General features: G+C 43.8%; 1 protein-coding gene across 3 annotated transcripts in view; it reads right to left on the bottom strand.

Annotated features, from left to right (window-relative positions):
- Positions 1 to 21,224, bottom strand: part of ZCCHC2 (zinc finger CCHC-type containing 2) — a 49,551-nt gene that overhangs the window by 9,752 nt on the left and 18,575 nt on the right. For all 3 annotated transcript variants that reach the window (XM_066579162.1, XM_066579161.1, XM_066579163.1), the window contains exons 4-10: positions 17,821 to 17,892; positions 16,421 to 16,530; positions 9,883 to 9,977; positions 8,183 to 8,254; positions 5,750 to 5,804; positions 2,284 to 2,404; positions 765 to 817 (exon numbers count right to left, since the gene is read on the bottom strand). In XM_066579162.1, coding sequence (XP_066435259.1) covers positions 765 to 817; positions 2,284 to 2,404; positions 5,750 to 5,804; positions 8,183 to 8,254; positions 9,883 to 9,977; positions 16,421 to 16,530; positions 17,821 to 17,892 — 578 coding nt within the window. The remainder of the gene's footprint in view (positions 1 to 764; positions 818 to 2,283; positions 2,405 to 5,749; positions 5,805 to 8,182; positions 8,255 to 9,882; positions 9,978 to 16,420; positions 16,531 to 17,820; positions 17,893 to 21,224) is intronic.

The following is a 21,224-nucleotide window of genomic DNA, read 5'->3' on the forward strand; positions in this document are numbered from 1 at the left end:
ATATCACCGCAAGAAAGCGCAGCGCTAATCGCACAAACCACCGATGCAATATCATGTGACCCGTGTGGAAATGGCCGAAGGAAAAGCCCATCCCATTAAATTGCTTGTAAAAAAGAAAAAAAAAAAAAAAAAGTACTATGATGGCAATTATGTAACTGGAAGCAGACAGACCTGCTATAATACCAGTGACACATACTATAAACTGCTCAAAAACGTTTAGGGAACACTTTGCTAAAAACTAATATGTAATATAATAGAATATATATTTAATGCTGCGGTAGCATAACCTTCACATGTGCTCAGTGAATCCAATCTGTGAAGAGAACGGGACGCCAGTGGTGGATCTGCCAATTCCAGGTGTTCTCTTACAGATGCAGATGAAGCTGTCGGTGCATTTCCTGCTCCATGTTTGTGGGACTGCAGGTACAGCTCATGCTACCGGGAGTGACAGGGACCAAAAGCAGAACTACAGAGAAGTCAAGAGGGGTTAGGAGGAGGAAGTAATGGTCTGCGGCCACCAGCTGCAAAACAATCCCTTTTTGGGTTTTGTCTTGCTCCTGCAGTTACTTTCATTTGAACCAAAGTGGGAAAAATTGATTCACAACCATTGATGCTTCCTAACTGGACAGATTGGGGTCCGACACGTCAGTGACTTTGGGCTACACTGTGATGCATAAACGTTCCCTTAATTTTTTGAGCAGTGTATAATGCATCCAGTTTATATTGGAGAACTAGAGGTGCAGCTAACAAATAACCACTCTTACCTATCTGGGAGCTCCCGCTCCAGTGAATGCAGACTCCGCTTATCCAATGGTCTCTGGTGCATTAACAAAAAATATATACAAAAAAATAAGACAAAAATACATTATTAGACCTCCATGACGTTGCGGGATTTCATCATAGTTTCCCCAAGTACTTTGATAAAATGTCTATTCATAAACAATAGAAAGATTTTTTTGCTGTACTACTTTACTGACTACTAAAGTTATTGGAAAAGTATTTTATTTTCTACCATCTTCTGGCAGCCATAAAACGTTATTTTTGTCAACATAGTTGTGTGGTGGCTCATTTTCAGCAAGATGCCACTCCTGCAGTATAATGCAATACCTATGCTATTACATCGTACTGCAATCTGACAGGCAGTCTAACAAGTTACGGCACAGGTATGGCTTCATAGGCAAACTGCAATGGAAGCCCTGGGGACGTTCAAAAGGCCCCCGGCTGACATGGCTACCGAATGACACCCAGCACCCCTTGTGGGGAGGCCATTCATTAAAGGTTTAACAGCCATGGATAGCGTGAGTGCTGATCACAGCTGTTGTGGGTGGGTGTCAGGTGTCTAACCCCTTAATGATGCGGCATAGTTGTGTGAGGGCTCACTTCTTGCGGGACGTCATGAAGTTTACATTCGTACTATTTTGGAATAAATACGATTTTTTATCACACTTTATTGCATTTTTTTTTGAGACAAAGTGACCAAAAAAAAAAAAGCACATTTCTGGTGTTGTGTCTTTTCTTTTTTCAGACGACGGTCACCGTGCGGGGTAAATAATGTGTTACTTTGATAGATCAGACTTATGTACGCAGCGATACCAACTATGCTTTTTTGTTTTAAAATTTAGATTTTTTTGTTGTAAATATGGCAACAATTAGTAAAACTTTATTGCCCTTATTACTTTTTTTATTTAATTTTTTTAAAGTCCCCAGAGCGGACAACTTGCAATGCTTTGCATTACATCATTATGCAATCGGGCAGCTATTCTATCAAACCACCGCACAGGGATGGCTTGATTGGCATTCTGCCAAGACAGCCCTGGGGCCTTTCCGAAGACCCCTTGGCTGCCATGACACCCGCACAGCTGCCTGTGATCTCCTCACAAGGGGTCATATGGGACTGCTGAACGTCGTTCAGGGCATTTAAAAGGTTAATACCTCCACTTAGCCGTGTGGCTGGGTGTCAGCTGTAAAACAGCCGGCGCCCCGCGATCTCCTATCATACATACCCAGATGTCGCAGGATGTAAATGTACGCCCTATAGCGGGAAGGGGTTAAGAACCTTCATAGTGGTACATCATGGACCAGTAAGGGGTAAACTGAAGGCAAGCACTAGCCTCAGAGTAAGAATGGCGAAAACCCTTATAAAATATACCTCGGGTTGTGTGTGGGCCAGGACGTGGCTCTCTGTGCGCACATCAAAATCTGAACATTGAAATCTAGTAATAAGACCCCTTAAAAGTTGTGGACGTCTTTCAGGAACAGTTCTGCATTAAAAGGTGTTCTCACCTGGTGTCCGATGCTTAAATAATGCTCAGAAACGCCATTGTTCCTACTCCAGTCTTTACCGTTCCGTTCACCATGTAGTACACGAGTCCCATCACAAGGGGAGCTCTTTGTTGCAATAAAACTGGGGAAATATACATAAAAGAAAGAAAAACACGTTAAAAAAAGGTGTAAGAATGTATCTGACAATATTAGTTTTGTGCAATGTGTAATAAAGTTTGCTGTGTGGACTTCTCACAGTAATGTCCATATGCAGCACACTAAATAATGTGCTGGACATTGGACTCTAGGCTGTGGATAAAATGAGTTATTTGGCAACACCAGAGTGCTGAGGCAGACTGTAAGAATCACAAAAGAATGAAAGCATCCCGACGGTGAATCACCTATACTCTAGGAAGTCCAATATTTGTCCACCATCTAACATGCGAAGAGGAAAGATCTGGCAAAAATCTGCGGTTTAGAAGAAGTGGTACGGCTGCGGTCGGACTCAATCGCAAAAGGCAAATTACCTCTGAGGCTACATTCAAACGAGCGCGAATCTGTGTGAGTTTTGCGGGTTGTGAGATGCACAAAAACTTGTGCGAATATGAACGCTATTCTTTTGAATGGAGTCCTATGCACAAGCGATGTTTCCCTTACAGTGATGCTGCGAGGTAAAACATGGCTGCTCATACTTCCCATCCCTCGGAACGCAGCGCCGATTGTTTTCAGTGGGATAATCAAACACATTGCATGCTGTGCGATGTGATGTTTCCTATTGAAATCAATGGGAAACACTTGCCGATCCCCCGAAGAGTGTGAAACAGATGCCGGAGGATCAGAATTCCAGAGAAGCGATTGCATGAAAAGCTCCTGGCTTCTGCGGGTGGAACGCACGCTGACGAGCTCAATATCAGGCCGGGGCTCTCGTGTGTGTGTGAAGGCAGCTGAAAAAAACAAGTTCACGGTTACGAATCAGCCGAGGCGCTATACGGTCAGGGCACCAATATATTGTTGCATTAAAGCTTTCTCTAGAAACCGATAGACATGCCCAAGGTCGACTCCACACGGATGTATTTGCGTGTGCAAGGTTTTCGATCGCGAACTGACAGTGAACAGAACTCACTAATTGCAATGGGGTCATTTACATGCGCAGATTTTCCTACACATTTCATTAGTGCAAACAAAATATTTTTCCTGCACATCTGTGCATGAGAAATCCCCGTAGAAGTCAATGGCGATGCGCAAATGTGCACAATATGCTAGAAAATGCACGATACGCTGCATAATTCCGCAGAAAAAGAACACATATTGAACAAGACTAATTAGCCATTTTAATAGCAGGGAGCCATGGTACGTATTTTTTGTGCACGCAAAAAATAGCAAAATATATGCTGATGTGCGTGCAATAAACGATTACGCGAATACGCAGTGCCTGCACAAATATGCATATGCTTGTGTGTAGCCGGCCTAAATCTAATACAAGGCTCCAGATGGTGACCAAAATGGTAGACAATGTACCCCATTTTCAAATGGCAACAAGAATTTACAAATCTTACTACCATCTGCGGCTAATCCTGCTGCTTTTTTATTATTGCCGCATGGCTTTAGATATCCACTTCCCCCGTCCTGTAGCAGATAAGCATAGCAGTGTGTCTGCTAGCCCTGCCTCCAGCTGCGGTCAGTTGGGTAAGCCATGCAGGGGAAAGGGGAGGAGGTTGACTAGCTGCAGATGGGATTTTGAAGACACCCTACACTTGCACTGTCAGTTGCTATGGATTTACAGAGTGCAATCTGTGGGGGTTTCAACCCATTTAGGACCAGGCACAGTAAATATACAGCGGGACTTTAAGCCTTCTGCCTCTACAATCAATTAGAGAGCAGGACAGGTTAACAGCTGTTCGTGACAGCTGATAACCCAAAGGAGAAGGCAGCAGGGGTTTTTAATCCTTTCTGCGTTCTCCTTCTAGAGTACACAGCACTGTGTACTCCGAAAGTGGAAGTGTAACTTTCACTACGGGAGCCGGGGGAGGGGTTGGTCATGTGACTGCCAGGATTCCCTGCCCCCAGCAGAGCTGGAGGGTCATACTAGACCCTGGCCAGCTCTGCCAGTGACTAATGTCACTACAGGGGTTGCTTTCCCCTGTAACTAGGGCTCCTATGGATGCTGCTCATATGGATGCCCCAGCTACAGTGGGAAAGTGTCAAAGAAGAAAAAGTGAATGTCCCCCAGAGGTCTTCTATGACTTCATGGGGGACACAGATAGCAAAATACATAATTACATACATAAGTAAATACAAATTATAGAATATATACATAAGAAAGAAAATAACCCAAAACTGACGCCAGCCAAAACAGTCGCCGTGTGCGCCCTCTAAACCAAAACCATACATACTAATATATCAAAACGTCCAAAACAAAATGAGGAGCCAGTTTCGTACTTTTAGTGTAAATATACCAATTTTAAAAAAAATAAATAACTAGAAATGGTAAACTTTTTTTTTAGCTTTTTACTCCCAATAAAACTAAGAAACGGGGGGGGGGGGGGGGGGGGGGGAGGAAAGGCCCTATGTGTCACGGAAGAAAAACTGCAGCAAAAATAATTTTAATAGCTAAAGGGGAAAAATAGGGCAGTTAAACCGCCACATGGTAAGATCCCTAAAAAGTGTCTGGTCCTTCAGGTACAAAACAGCCTGGTTCTTAAGGGGTTAAGAAACACTTCAGAGTAAAATACAAAAATAAAAAACTTCCCAAAATACTTACCTAACAAATATATCCACTCCTTGTTTATGGAGCTGATCACATCCTGTATACCATTATTTATGTATTTAAATGTGGCAAAAAATGTATTTGGCTCCTAAATTTCTCCTGGGATTTTCTGCTAGAAAGGAACAAATAAACAAGGCGCCACGAGCCACGGGAATAAGCTTATAGGTGTATAATAACTAGGACAAGTGCCAGTCACTTGTTTACCTAAAGTGTCTTGTGCTAAAAGAACTGCTTTAATGTGCCGGCCACTAGGGGGCTCTCTGGCTTACTGGCTGAGCACTGCCGGCTGTCATGTGAAGTCAGTCTCTAGTACTAGACACACGAAGCCAGATTACAGGAAGAGGGGGGTGGGGCTTAACTGGTTGCCCTCCCATAGAAGTCTATGGAGAAGGTAGGGAAGAAGGGAGTTGCAGGAGGAAGACAGAGGCAGATATACTGCTGTATAATGCCCTTTATGCCACTGATACTTATGTCTCCCATGCTCTGCAGACATAGGAGATCCTGCTCTCATAACAGCTAGTCTACACCAATCAGCTCTGGAAAAACTGATTAGAAATTAAAGTGTATAGGGCAAAAAAAAAAAAAAAAAAGCTTACAAAATGCCATATACAAAGTCAAATAACAGAAATGGCTTTATTCGTCATGTACACACCGGCAGCTTATTTTTTTTAAGAAGTCACCTGAAAAGTTAGGAGCACTTTAAGAAAGAATTCAACTCACTTTGTGACCAAACATTTCCCAGATTTCTTATGAGCCGACGTATGGTGCGCAATATCTACAATGAAAACAAAAGAAAAACGGAACATTAACAACCAGAACACAATTGGCAGTCTGCCACTAGTCACTCATCATCGGGCTCACAGTATTTACAGGTTCTTCTTTATAAAGACGGTAAATCGTGGAATCTATGCAGTCAGGACAGGAAAGGGCATAAAACCAACAGTTAATGTCTTCTAGGATACCGCACTAAACAAAACCAAGTATACTATATACTCCTTTTATGCTAGCAACACAGCCATCCCTAGAGTTAGGAAATGACCAAAGAGGTCGGCTTCAATTGTGAACAAACGATCTATAAATGGTGCCATACATCAGGAACAGGATGCGTTTCGACCTAATGCAGGTCTTGGTCACCATCCGTAAAGTTACAATGGCCTCTGGATAGAATATATTCAACATACAAGGTCTTTCCTGGACCACCATCACCACACCCTCAGGCAGAGAGTTCCACAGTCTCACTGCTCTTACAGTAAAGAACCCCCTTCTGTGTCTGTGTAGAAACCTTCTTTCCTGGAGACAGAGGATGCCCTCTTGTTACAGTCATAGTCCTGGGTATAACTAGATGTTGGGAGAAAGATCTGTTATGTCCCTGTATATATTATACAGCTATTAGGGTGCTCCTCAGCCATCTTTTTTCTAAACTAAATAACCTCAATTTTGATAAATAGAATGGTTGGACTACAATACCCGGAGAGGTTATTGACTTAGCTGCCAACCTTTGTACCTGCTCAAGCTCTGATATGTCCTTCTTGAGTACTGATACCCAAAACTGTCCACAATATTCCAATTGTGGTCTGACCAGTGACTTATAGAAGAACAATGTTCCCGTCACGCGCCCCTAGACCTCTTTTGATGCACCCCATGATCCTATTTGCCTTGGCTGCAGCTGCCTGACACTGGTTGCTCCAGTTAAGCATACAGTTAACTAAAATACCAAAGTCCTTCTCCATGTTAGTTTTTCCCAGAGGTTTCCCATTTAGTGTGTAATGGTGACATATTTCCTCTGCCCATGTGCAGAACCCTTACATTTATCAGTGTACTGCCCCCTATGGTACTACACTAGTAACATGGACCCCTACAATACTGCCCCCTATGGTACCACACTAGTAACATGGACCCCTACAATACTGCCCCCTATGGTATCACACTAGTAACATGCACCCCTACAATACTGCCCCTGTGGTACCACACTAGTAACATGGACCCCTACAATACTGCCCCTGTGGTACCACACTAGTAACATGCACCCCTACAATACTGCCCCTGTGGTACCACACTAGTAACATGGACCCCTACAATACTGCCCCTGTGGTACCACACTAGTAACATGGACCCCTACAATACTGCCCCTGTGGTACCACACTAGTAACATGGACCCCTACAATACTGCCCCTGTGGTACCACACTAGTAACATGGACCCCTACAATACTGCCCCTGTGGTACCACACCAGTAACATGGACCCCCCTACAATACTGCCCCTGTGGTACCACACCAGTAACATACACCCCTACAATACTGCCCCTGTGGTACCACACTAGTAACATGGACCCCTACAATACTGCCCCTGTGGTACCACACTAGTAACATGGACCCCCTACAATACTGCCCCTGTGGTACCACACTAGTAACATGGACCCCCTACAATACTGCCCCTGTGGTACCACACTAGTAACATGGACCCCCTACAATACTGCCCCTGTGGTACCACACTAGTAACATGGACCCCCTACAATACTGCTCCTGTGGTACCACACTAGTAACATGGACCCCCTACAATACTGCTCCTGTGGTACCACACTAGTAACATGGACCCCCTACAATACTGCTCCTGTGGTACCACACTAGTAACATGGACCCCCTACAATACTGCCCCTGTGGTACCACACTAGTAACATGGACCCCCTACAATACTGCCCCTGTGGTACCACACTAGTAATATGGACCCCTACAATACTGCCCCCTGTGTTAGCCCGCTAGTAACAGTGGCCCAATTAGGGTATGTACCATTTATAACCCCCCCCCCCCCCCCCCCCCTCTGCTTTCCATCACTGAGTCAGTTACTTACCCACTTACACACATTCTCGCCCAGACCAAGCATTCTCATTTTATATACCAACCCTTTATGCGGCACAGTATCAAACGCTTTGGAAAAGTCCAGATACACAAGATCCAGTGACTCCCCGGTCCAGTCTAGAACTTACCTCCTCGTAGAAGCTGATCAAGTTGGTTTGACAGGAGCGATCTCTCAAACCCATGCTGATATGGAGTTATAGAGCTATTATACACCTCCCCTAACAGCACCATGACTTAGCTTACAGTGTAGTAGGAAGTGGCAGGTTCCCCTTTAAGTCACAACCTTCATTTCACTCACCTTCCTCTTGACTTGAGGTCTCGGAGCTGTCTTCTTGGCTTTTACAATACTTTGAACAAGGCTGTAAGTGGCCTGATGAAAAATGTTGCAAAAATGAAGCATCAGAATTACTCATCATTGTTCAGATAGTATTTAGAAGCCACCCAATTCTTAGCAAAATATCCCATAAAATAACATTTGAGTAGACACCGGGCTGACAAGCATTCAGTATACTGCTCTGGATGAGATCACTGCAGGTTTATCATACAGGAAAAAATGCACAGCTGCAAAAGGAATTCTTAAGGAATTCCTCACTACTACTGCATGTAGTCCCATCTCGGCATTCCATAGCCTACATGTGAAACCGCTGTTATAGTTACTTGCTCTGCAGCCGGTAACTACAAAGACAGCCGAGCGCCTCAGCGCAGCACTACTTCTGTAGGTTCCATTGAACAGAAACTACCTAGCACAGTGTGCTTCGCTGCTTCCCTAGCGGTCATTGACTTCAATAAGTGCTGCACTGAAGCTCTCTTTACAACAGAGAGCCATGAGAAGCCGTGACGCGAACACACCTCTAAAGGGAACATAGTCTTGCCCCATCCCTGGTGTTCTGGTAGCTTTATCCCATCTGTAAATTGAGTTTTAATGGCGCTGTCGTCACATTGTATTTATGACACCACCACCACTGCGGGTGAACATACAACTTGATATTGCTCGTCTCTGGGTGGAACGTGTAGCAGAAGCGCCGCGCTCTTAAGACTGCTTCGGGTATGTTCAAGATTTGCAAGTCCAGTGTGTATCTTGTTTCTTAAGGAATCTGCAGCAGAAGTCCAAGATTTACATTCTGATTTCTGCAGTGAATCCATGTGAGGATGAGCCCCATTATCACTCCATACGGCTCTTCTGTAACGAATCTGCGCAAATAATGAGTGCGCTGAAGATTCAGACATTTGCGTTACGGTCGTAACGCCGCATGGATTTTTTCAGCCGCATGTGAATGGGGTATTATGATTCAATGGAAGCGGTGCCTGCAGGACCAAGCTGGGCTGGCGATCAGTAGATCATTGGGGATGCCAAGTGCTGCCAGCTCAGCCTTGTTGGATCACTAGAGGTAGGATTGGTTCTCTAGAAGCAAATACTGCAGAGGGGCCTGGTGAAGCTCAGGATGTGATTACGTTTTAGGGAGGGGATCAGAATATAGGAGTCCGATTTAGTGTGAGGTCTGGCGGCTGGCTTTATTGAGGGGTCCTCACAATCAGCGCATACCGCCGATTTCCTAATCTGCAGCATGAAAATTTTCGGTGCGGATGTGTGTCAGATTTTGAAGTTTAGAAGTTTCTCTTTGGTGACTCCCCAGTGTTATACAAAAAAATCATCTGGCTGAAGAAAAACAAACACTGTGTATATAAAGTAATGAAATGTAAGAGGGAAAAAAAAAAAACACAGAATTAACTGCTTGGACTTTTTTGCATAATATATTTTAGTTTTTTTTTTTTATAAAAAAATAAGATTCAGACACAAAAGAAAAATATAAAAAAAATAAAATACCTGCCAAGTTACTAGCTGTCAGACTACATGGGCTCACAATTCATATGTCTGATGTAATAGTCATTCCCCCCCCCCCCCCCCCCCCCCGAATTTGAGCCGAGAAACATTTCTCAGAGCGTGAAGCATGAACATTAGCCCAGCCAAAGCCTTCCAAGTTCCTAGTATTTGCTTACTACTGGAGTGAGTGGGTTCCGCGTTGATATTCCGGAAAAAGCTGTAGACCTTCTGATTTTGAAAGAGAGCCTGGGACGGAGATGAGAAGATTTGCCTTAAAAAGAAAGAAACATAGATATCTGAACCCAGTTATACAAGTGGGGGTGCAGTGAATAAATGACTAAACGCAAGGACATGTGAATAAATACTGACCAAGGACTCCAACGACATGTTTGTACACAGATTTTCTGGAGCAGAAAAATCAGCTATGATTTTAACATTGTTTTCACCCCCTAGGGCTGCATTCAGACGACCGTATATCGGCCGGGTTTTCACGCCCAGCCGATATACGGCGTCCCTCTCTGCAGGGGAAGGAGGCTGGAAGAGGCTGGGGCAGTGCCCTAAGCTCCTGCCCCCCTCTCCACCCCTCGCCACTATTTGCAATGGGAGGGGGTGGAATAGGGGTGGAGCTAAGTTCCAGTGCATAGCTCCACCCCCATCCCACCCCCCCCCCATTGCAAATAGTGCAGGGGGGCGGAGAGGGGGTGGAGAAGAGGCAGGAACTCAGCGCACTGCTCCCGACTCTTCCAGCCTCCTCTTCCTGCAGAGAGAGACGCCGTATATCGGCGGGGCGTGAAAACCCGGCCGATATACGGTTGTCTGAATGCGCCCTTAAAGTGTTATCCACCCCATAAACGGATACGCTGCAAATTTTAAATCCGTTGTCCCACATCAAATCCATTGTGTTTTCCCACCATGCTGATGTCATTTGTTAAAGCCTTAACCACACGACTCGTATCGAAAACCTGCAGCATTTATGCAGTGTGAACGCAGCCCTGGGGCAGGTTTACATGGGAAGAAATGCTGCCGATTTAAGAAGATACAGCGCTCAGCTCCGAAGTATTCAGCTGTCAGCAGTGCAGAATCGGATTGTGTTTTGGATGCAGAAATGCTCAGGAATTTCCCACTGAGGACATTTCGCAGCATTTCCGCCCCTTGTAAACCCGGAAGAAAACATTTGTGTTGAAAGGGGTTGCCTTCCTGTTGTAAATTATTGATGGTCTATCCTTAAGGTGGGTCATCATCAATAGATCAGTGGAGGTTTGCCGCTCAGTATCCCCACAGATTAGCCGTTTGCCTGGTGGTTGTTCTCATGCACCAAGCTGCTTTCTGCTGAAAGCAGACAGCTCCATTCTCACTGCAGTGGTCAGCCTTGACACTACAGGCACAGTTCCCATTCACTTTAAATGGGAGCTTTGCCATAGTACCAATTCTGGCCACTACAACGAGAACAGAGCTGTCTGCTTCCTGCAGAAAGCAGCTCAGTTTACAATCCCACTTGCCCAGTGAACAGCTGATTGGTGGGAGCCCAGGTGGCAGACACTCACTGACCTATTGATGACCTATCCTTTAAACCACGTTAACCCCTTAAGGACATGGCCTATTTTGGGCTTAATGAAGCAACACTTTTTGGCAAATTTTCATCTCCATTTTTCAAAACCCATAACTTTTACTTTTCTGTCGACGCGGCCGTATAAGGGCTTGTTTTTTGCATGGCGGACTGTAGTTTTTTGATGGTGGAATTTTTGGGTACATAGACTATATTGTAAAACTAATTTTTTTATAACACGGAGAGAAAACGCATCAATTCTGCCATAAATTTGGGGTTTTTTTTACAACGTTAAATCATGCAGCATAAATCACAATCCAATTTTTCTGCGGGCCAGTACGATTACAAATGATACCAAAATTCTTACTTTTTTTAGGTTTTGCCACTTTTCTGCAATAAAAACCTTTTTTGGAATTTTTCTTCCCTAAATCGCTGCATTCAAAGTCCTATAACTTTATTTTCCCATGGGCGGAGCTTTGTGAGGGCTTAGTTTTTTATGCTAATATGAGAAAGCACAAAAAAAAAAAAAAAAAAAGCACAAATAGCACTGATGACAGCTGTGATAAGGCATTGCAGGACTTCTCTCCTGCAATGCCTTATTGCTTATTACAGCAATCATAGGTAATGGCAATAAAGGACGCCACGATTATATTGCAAGAGCCTGGCATCTTCACAGAGAGAGCGCCTCCTCTGTGAACCCTTCCCATGCCGCGATCTACATAGGTTGCCAGATGGAATGTGCGCCACCAGGTCCTGTTGTGCCCTTCTGAAATCACCAATCTCCAATCACCTAAATATAGGGAGAGCTGCAGAGTAAAAGGGGGTTCTCCACAGAGAGAGCCCCCAAAAAGACAGAGAAACAATAAACTGTTAATGTAAAAAGCTCTGCGCTGCCAGAGATGGTGAGAATAAAGATTTGCCTGTGTTTTATGAATAGAATCAAACAAACACTTACTCTGTAGGAGGGGGGTGTGTAATGAATCCCCCTCCTTGCAGTGAAGACTCCAAATGCTTAAAACCAATCTTCTCACAACCGGTGTAAGAGAAATTCCTTTAGGTTTATTTTTCCTTTCCAAGACACATATACTGTATGCGTGCAACACACACACACACACACACACACACACACACACACACGTGTAAAACGGACAACGCGTTTCGGTACCACCTACTTGATACCTTTCTCAAGTCCAGTGTGTTGCACGCATACGGTATATGTCTTGGAAAGGAAAAATAAACCTAAAGGAATTTCTCTTATACACCGGTTGTGAGAAGATTGGTTTTAAGCATTTGGAGTCTTCACTGCAAGGAGGGGGATTCTGCATTACACACCCCCCTCCTACAGAGTAAGTGTTTGTTTGATTCTATTCATAAAACACAGGCAAATCTATATTCTCACCATCTCTGGCAGCGCAGAGCTTTTTTCATTTAAAGTTTGTTTCTACATAGGTTGCGGCGTGTGGGGGTTAACAGCGGGGGGTCGCTGCTCCGATGCCATCAGCGACAGCCGTCTTCCGCTGCCGGATAGCGCGAGATCTCTTATGATCTTGCGCTATCCCCAGGACGTAACTTTACGCCCTGTTGCAGGAAGTACCCTGCTGCCAGGATGTAAACTTACGCTTTGGAGCAGGAAGGAGTTAACCGCGTGAGTAGCAGACTACGGCTCCAAGCTTGCATTGCTAGGAGTAGCATCAAAAGCAGGTCCCTTCGTGATGCTGGCAGATACAGGCAGGGTGGAGATAATCCACAACCAGTGGTGGAGGTATATTTCACTTTATTGGTATAATGATGAATTTCGGCATAGGGCCGACACCATCAGATTTCAAAAGAGCTCTTCAATGAAATCATGATGGACTAAGGCCAATACAAAAACGAGTCATTCTATCAGTAAAGTAATGAAAGTATCTGCGCTACTGCTAGCGGATTATCCCCATCCCATCTATAGCCGCTGCTCCTTCTGCAGGCTACTCTGGCAGCAATTATAATTTTGCAGTTCCCAGTATACACGGGTGTCTGCTGGTCCTGCATTGGGAAAAGCACATGCGCTAAGTGGGAAAATTATCTGAAACTGTGGGAAGGCCTTAAGCCCTCTTTCACACGGGTGACAACAATATCGCTGTGAGAAACTCACAGCCATATCACACCTGTGTTCTGTGTGATATCGCTAGGTTTTCTCACAGCGATATTGCAACTTTGTAGCGCAGGGTTGATCTTTAAATATAAGCCATACCCTGGGGGGGGGGGGGGGGGGGGGGGGGGGGGGGGGAGGAATAAGGAAAAGAAAAAAGAAGAAAAAAAAAAAAAAAAAATCGCCACCTAACAGGCGTTGTCAGCTCCCTGCGCATCTACCCTGAAGCTCTGACAGACTTGCTTGAAGTTTTCCCTCCTTCGCTTCCTGGTTTTGAGATTCAAAATCCCCGCCTCCAGGAAGCGCTGGCTGTGAATGGATCCCAAGCACGGCTCAGCCAATCAGAGCCAGCGCTTGATGAACCAATCACAGCTATCCGTTAAATGGCTGCGATTGGCTGAGCCGCGGTGTTCGAGAACCAATCACAGCCAGCGCTCCAAACCAGGATAGTTTCAAACAAAAGCCAGGGAGTTGGACAGTACCTCCAAGTGAAGCATTTGGTTGTTTTTTTTAAGCAGCTAGGGCTTATTTCAGGGCTTTTACAGTAGGACTTCCTACTGTAAAAGTTACATCGCACCTTAGGAAAAATGCGTTTTCCTGTGATGCAACAGAAAGGAAGGCTCCGCAGGGAAACATGGGCTACAAAACATAGCAAATTGCGGTAATATTCGGCAACCCACGATTTTTTTCTTGCAATATCGCAGGCTACAAAACATCACTAATGTGAAAGAACGACGCCTGGGCTTCACATACATGCGAAAAATCACACGATTTTGTTGCCCGTGAGAAACGGCCCTAAAGATCAACACTTTTATAAAAAGAACATATCAAAACACACACTAGGATACGCCATCACTCCACAGTCAGTGGGTTAACCGCTGGCAAGCACACAGATTGTCAGAATACAGGGGCCACAGCAGCGAGTCAGTGCCGGGTCCCCTGCATTGTTCTTTACTGCCTGCCCCTGGCCGTGCAGCCTACACCCCAAGGTCACTGGTGCTATAGTTATGGCTGTCAACACTGGGCGATAAACGCTCAAGATTTGTTCACACAAGCGATAACCTGCAGTGAGAATGCAGACATATTGCTTACTATTAATTATCCATGACTTTCAGGTCGGCTTAAAAATAATCGCTGGCTCCTCGTTCCGTGCCGCGCTCAGTGCTTCACATAGAAGGCGAAGCGCGCAATCCAATGGATAACTGATTTAGATCCTTTGTCTCCTAAGGGCCTCAATCTAGATTATAGTCCGGGGCCTTCGTTTAAATCAAACAGATTTCTATATTTATATTATAGAGGATTGGTTCTGTTCACAATCTTGATCCATTATTTTGATATTTCATTCACATCTGTATGTTTTTCCTTTCTTCTGTAGTTTGGTGCTGTCCCTGTCAGGTGTTGTTCCTCTTGTCTAGTACCGAGTATATGCTTTGTTACCAGATTGTCGATCTGATGTTCGGTGGCGGCACCCGGCCTAGAGTGATACTCACTGTACATTGGCACTAAAGTGATGTATTCTTATGGCATAATTCTTGAATATCGTGTAAATAAGTCTGTGAATTGGCGGGCACTGAAGAGTGGTGTTCATTCTCCTGCAGATATAGTAGGTAGATAGGAGGGCAATCCTGTGCATGCTGCTCCATTTAGGAACATATATGTATATACACGTTTGTATGTACATCCTAACTGTATGTCAGCTGATTCATGAGCTGCTATATAGTTGATAGGCACGGTTCATTTCACTGTTTAGGACTCGTCTAGATATTGCTCAGCTCATCATGCTCACTGAGAACAGTGACAGCTTGCATGTTTAGGTTCCAGTAAAATACGATTAGTGAGGTCTGTGTACCAATACTTGTGATATGCTGCCCATAATGTGCCATAGATACATAGATTAGGCCCATTTGGTGGGTTTGCTAGAATACCGCATATAGCGTCTTATTGACGCTCGACATAGCAGCACAATGGGGTGACGCCTGGGCAATGGATGTGAGTGAGGTCACTGGCGGGCATGCTCGTTCTCGCGATGCCTTGTGTGGTCTGCACCTGTGCATCAGGATCCTTTGGTTAGTATGGTTGCGTCATGGGGCATACCCCATACGATTGGTTACATCCTTCGTATACGCAGTGGAAGCATCAACATTCCGGTGGCACTCCCTGATGCCGTTGCCATCTGATGACGCTTGTTAATCTGGAGCTCCTACACCTGCCGTGAGACACGCACAGCCAATGGAGTCAAAGGAGAAGTGGGTGCGTAATTTAACAATTTGGGGCTGGGCTATGTATGTATGTATGCCAAAAACCATATTTGGGTCGAAACGTTGCAGCATTATTTTACTGATTGAGAAGATAAAACCATTTCTTTTATTCTAGTGAAGATCTGATTGAGTTCCTGAGTGCCGTTCCTCACCTACGTTTTACTGCACTATTGGGAGGTTTGTGAGTCAAAGCCTATTTGGAGCGTGCACCAAGCTACATAGCTTCCCCACTGACGGTTCTTTGGTTGTGCTGCTGACAAGCTTTACTATTGCTAGATCCAACGGTGAAGTCTGTCAGTGTAAACACTCTACAGGAGCGCTGATGACTTTGGCGGTGACGTCAGCTCTCATGCAGCCGTATACCTGACTGTCGGCCCCCATACTAATGCAGATTTGACTGATGGACCATTTGTGTGAGGGCTGCATTCTCTTGTTAAACGTATACATTTTAAATAGTAATATTTTAATTTGATTGATAAATAAGGAATGTATTTAAAAAAAATTCACTGTCTTTTTGGGGTTGATAACACTATACATATGTATGCCCTGACTGTCGGCCCGTGTAAAAGGGACATAACGGTATATTCTAGTGGTAGGATACTTTATGAGGAAGTTACAAAACTAAAACCAAAAAGAATCACCCCTATAATATTTACAAATGCAACAAATTTAGTAGATTGGAAAAAAAACGAGAAAAACAGGAGGGGAAAAAAAAAAAAAAAAAAAGTGTTACCAAGTTTTATAGAATACTCAACTACTAAATGATCCGGGTACCAACTTACTTTACGATGGGCTCCAAGTCACAATAGGGAAACTCTTGTCTTTTTCTTCCCAGTTGTAAGGCTTCTAATATGTTTTTATCAAGGTTTTCATTGGAGAGCTCTTTAGGAAGCTTTAAAGAAACAAGGATACATCATGAAATCACAGCATTATAATATATACAGTGATGTCACATTATTATGATCCCCTCCTACTTGGTCATTGGTAGCACATAACCGACGATGTATCTTACATGATATGTGAGCAGACAGCCCATCGCACAACATGCCACTTTCTTCATGGGCTATTCGCCGCCGACAACGAAGGAAGGAGGTGGTCGTAATAATGTGACTAGACTGTGACTACATGTATGTACAAATCATGTATATTATATGTATAAGTTTGGAAGAATGAAATTCAGTATCACAAAGCATTTTTATATCGCTTAATTCAGTAGTCTCAGAACTCATCCCTTTTTGTGGCAGACCCCCTCTATGACACAAGCCATAGAAACAGGGGTTACACTTCTGCACTATATCTGAAGAGTATCCGGTTCTGGACAGCCTATGCATTACATCAATAATTTTCTAAACCCATGTTATATCACAGTGTTTCAGGATGGGAGGGGTATCTTAAGGAGACATCTAGTATGTGAGCGAGGAGACTTATAAGGCCATTTATGCTCCACTGGGAAATATACAAATAAGGAAGATGGAAGAATACCTCTGCAGCGCCACCTATTGGATGGCAGCATTCATGCAAATCTATGTCCAGACATTCATTAATATGAATGCTATCCAATAGGTGGCGCTGCAGAGGTATTCTTCCATCTTCCTTATCTGCAGCATCTTGGGAGTAATGAATGGGGTAGAAGGATGAGCTTTGGGTTCATTTTGCTAGCTAATGCTATGTGCAAGGGAAAAAAAAAATTCCATTCAGGCAGCATGTTTGAATTCCTCACATTTGATGTCCCCGAGGGAGAGATCCTCCACTCAACACTTCCTTTTGACCAAAAATTAAAAAAAGTCTTATTGAAAAAGTGCACCCCCCCCACCCCCAAGTCTAAAGTAATTAACAGGAGTGTCAGAGGATTGTAAAATACCCATCATAAAAAGATTGTTTTGGCTTCACCAAGTAGGGCAAACAATTCTCAAGAGTTGGGTGCCTTGATACAGACTTCCGAATGGTTTTATATAACACTCTTCAATACCGTAGATTATCATTTCTCTCTAAGATGCTGCAATGGCCCAAAAGGAAAGTCATTTCTATCAAAATTCATGCGTGATCACAAATCAACTTTCAGAATGTCTGCCACCAGCAGATAAGATGCAATGTAATCCAACCATCTCACTGAACCGTGGACATCAGTGTTCGGCATCTCAAAGAAAGCAGTCATATAGGTTAAAACTAATTCTTTAAATACCATTAAAAGAAATTCCAGCAGCTCCCGGTGTGACTTGGTCACCGACGTTCTGGAGTTATCAGACCAGGTCACCTAAGAGAAAGAGGAAGGCATATTATATCATGGCTCTGATGTGGAGAATGCGCCACGTGGATATGGATACATCAGGGCTTCTCTGCGAGGACCTCACCAGCCACATCATGTGATGCCTCCCCCCCACAGCGCTCCAAGTCCATGCTAACAGGAAAGGTAATGGATGCCTTTGGGCGGCCTCATTCTTTTCTCACTTAAATGCATGTATTTTGGGCTGACAACCATTCTTGCAATGGGGTTGAATTAAGTTTTTCCACTCGTTGTCTTCTGCAATGTCCATGTATTTCTGTACGTGATTGCTGCAGTCAGGACGTTTAACCCCATGACGACAAGAGTGTTCTCAAAGAACAAGACTCTTTAGTGATTTTATACATGTGGTGGTTTAACTTTTTTGGAATTTTTTTTTACTTTGTTTTTTTTAAACACTTATGTCCCTTAAGAGGTCACAAGAACTCTAGAGGACACGCACAGTGTAATTTTTTCCCGCCTCTTTCACAATTTTTTTTTACTGTAACTACGGCATCCATAGGAGCCCCATGTACAACAGAAAACATCCCCCAAAATAACAATAGTCCACTGAGTCAGGTCTGCTAAGACCCAGCAGCTCTGCCATGCCAGGAAGGATCAACGATCATGTGATCGCCACATTCAATAGCTGCAACAGCACCGCCACATTCAATAGCTGCAACAGCACTGCCACTTCCTCCATTAACTACATAGTTCTTAATAAGCAATATTTAGGCTGGAAAAGAGAAGGCAAAAAGTAGTTATAAACCGCTTCCATCTTCTCCCCGAAGTCCCCCGCTGTGTCAGCTGAACACCTGATGTGTCCCCGCTACATTGCAGGAACCATGGCGTACACTTACAATGGTGCCGGACCAAGTGCCGGACATGCAAGGTGCTTGGTCTTAATCAGGTTAAGTGTCTATCCAGACATTTAAATGCCAACATCAAAATAGTTAAATAGCTGTGATGGCCCTTCAAGAACAGCTGACCCCGGCAGTGTATAAGACAGGCTATGCCCCACACCAGCCCCAAGCCCATCTGCCATATAGCCGAGGTTACCAAGGGGTTAAAAAAAACAAAAGCGAAACATTTACCATGTATATAATGTTGGTATACCTTTCTTTTAAATATTATTGTATTTTTAGGAGGATAGAAGGCTAAAGCTAAGCAGCGGTTTTTCAGGAAAATTTTCAAACTTTTTTTTTTCCAACAAATTCAGTTCTGAAAGGTTTTAGGAGGAGCCTATATTAAAAAAATAGCTAAAACGTATCCCATTTTAAAAACGCAATACTTCAAAGTAGGCAAAAAAGCATGCAGGGATTTCTGTAGAAAGCCTAAAGAGTTAAGTGGAGATAAAATTATATATATATATATATATATAATTTTAATTTTTTTCTTCTTCTATCTATCTGTAGATATTAAATGTGAAACCATTTATTACATCTAAAAACAGGAGATAACAGAGTAATAAGAACCGTATTACCCCAACTCTGCAGTTTTAACAATACCCCACATGTGGCCCTATGACTTACACACAGGCCTCAGAAATGAAGGAGAATCCCCCGGATCGCGGGGCGTCTTTTTCATTGCAATGTTTTTCAGGCACCATTTTAACTTTAAGAAGGCCACATAAAATAATCAGCCAAAAGACACTGTTTGGAAGCCGCAGCCCTCATCTAGCAGCGCACCAACTGTTTGGATTAGGTTGGGCTTCATAGGATTTATGAGAATTGGGCGGGAAAAAGAAAAAAAAAAAAAAAAACAAGTCCATTTTTTCCCTCAATAATACATTTTAGCTGCAAGTAGTTTCATCTCCATAATGGGTAAGAGCAAGAAAAGCCACACACGATTCATTACGCAATTCCTCCAGAACATGGCAATAGATGTGGCCATCTACGGCTGTTGGGCACACGGCGGGGCTCCAGCGGATAAGAGTGCTTTAGCTTGTGAAGAATAGATTTTGCTGGAATGTTTTTTGGGCACAGTACTGCATGTGCAAACCCTCCGAGGAACCAGTATAGCAGAAATACCAAACCAGTGACCCCAATTTGGAAGCTATACCATACGAAACACTCATCTAGGCATTAGTCTAGGAGTAATGGGCTAGATTACACTAGATCTTGCAGGAAAGTCATGCATAGAGGATTGTATAAAGTGAAATGGTCAAGGCATTATTCCCGCGTGGCCGTGCTGAGAAAGGTCAGAAGTAGCGTTCAGAACGTGTGAACCTATAACGGCCGACTAAACACTAAATTAATGCGTTGGATAGATTTATAAATATTGACTACTAATTGCAAGCTGAGCCGAGCGCGGTGGATCTCTGATAAGGAGGAGCTGTCACATCCACAAGTCAGCAGAGCAGGCTGCATAGCATGGATGGAGGGCAAGTGGTGTGGACCACCAACTAAACACATTCTATGCGCCTGGAGCGGAATGTAAGGACGGCCCATATGGGGGAGCGGAGGAAAGTAGTGAGAACAGAAGCATGGTGATAATACCAGCGGGCTTATGGCTACAAAGCTATGCAGTTGGTACGGCTATGAAGACATGACAGGTAGACTTTAAATGGGGACCCAGACACAGGATGCCAGCATTCCACAATTGGGAAGCAGAAATTAAGTTTTAATAGATGGATTGTTTGTTCAGGCAACTTATGGGTCGATAAGTTTACAGTAAGGTACATGGGGGCCATTTACTATTCAAAATACGACGGTTTCCTGGCGCAAATTATGCAAAAAAAGATGGTCTTACATGCTTGCGCCACATTAAGTGTCTTTAGACACTTTTGTATAGTTTTTCTCATTTGTCTGAAAACGGACGCTGCCTAAATTGTGCCAAGTTGCACCAAAAGTTTGACACAATTTTAGGAGTAAACCAAGTCAACTAATAGGTAGTCTAAACTTAGATTAGAAAGTCCTAACCCCTTAAGGACACGGCCTATTTTGGGCTGAAGGACGCAACGATTTTTGGCGGATTTTCATCTCAGTTTTTCAAAAGCCATAACTTTTCTGTCAACGCGGTCGTATAAGGGCTTGTTTTTTGCGTGGCGAACTGTAGTTTTTATCGGTGCTATTTTTTGGGTACATCAGCTATATTGGAAAACTTAATTTTTTTTAAATCAAAACCGAGAAAACACATCAATTCTTGCGGACGGGACGATACCAAATATGTGGGATTTAAATTTTTTGAAAGTCACACACACACACACACACACACACACACACACACACACAGTCCCTCTGAGGGACTTACAGCACTGATGATCGCTGTGATAAAGCATTGCAGGACTTTCTGCAATGCCTTATCCCTTATACAGCGATCAGAGG

This window comes from Eleutherodactylus coqui, chromosome 9 (genome assembly GCF_035609145.1).
Source record: "Eleutherodactylus coqui strain aEleCoq1 chromosome 9, aEleCoq1.hap1, whole genome shotgun sequence".
NCBI lineage: Eukaryota > Metazoa > Chordata > Amphibia > Anura > Eleutherodactylidae > Eleutherodactylus > Eleutherodactylus coqui.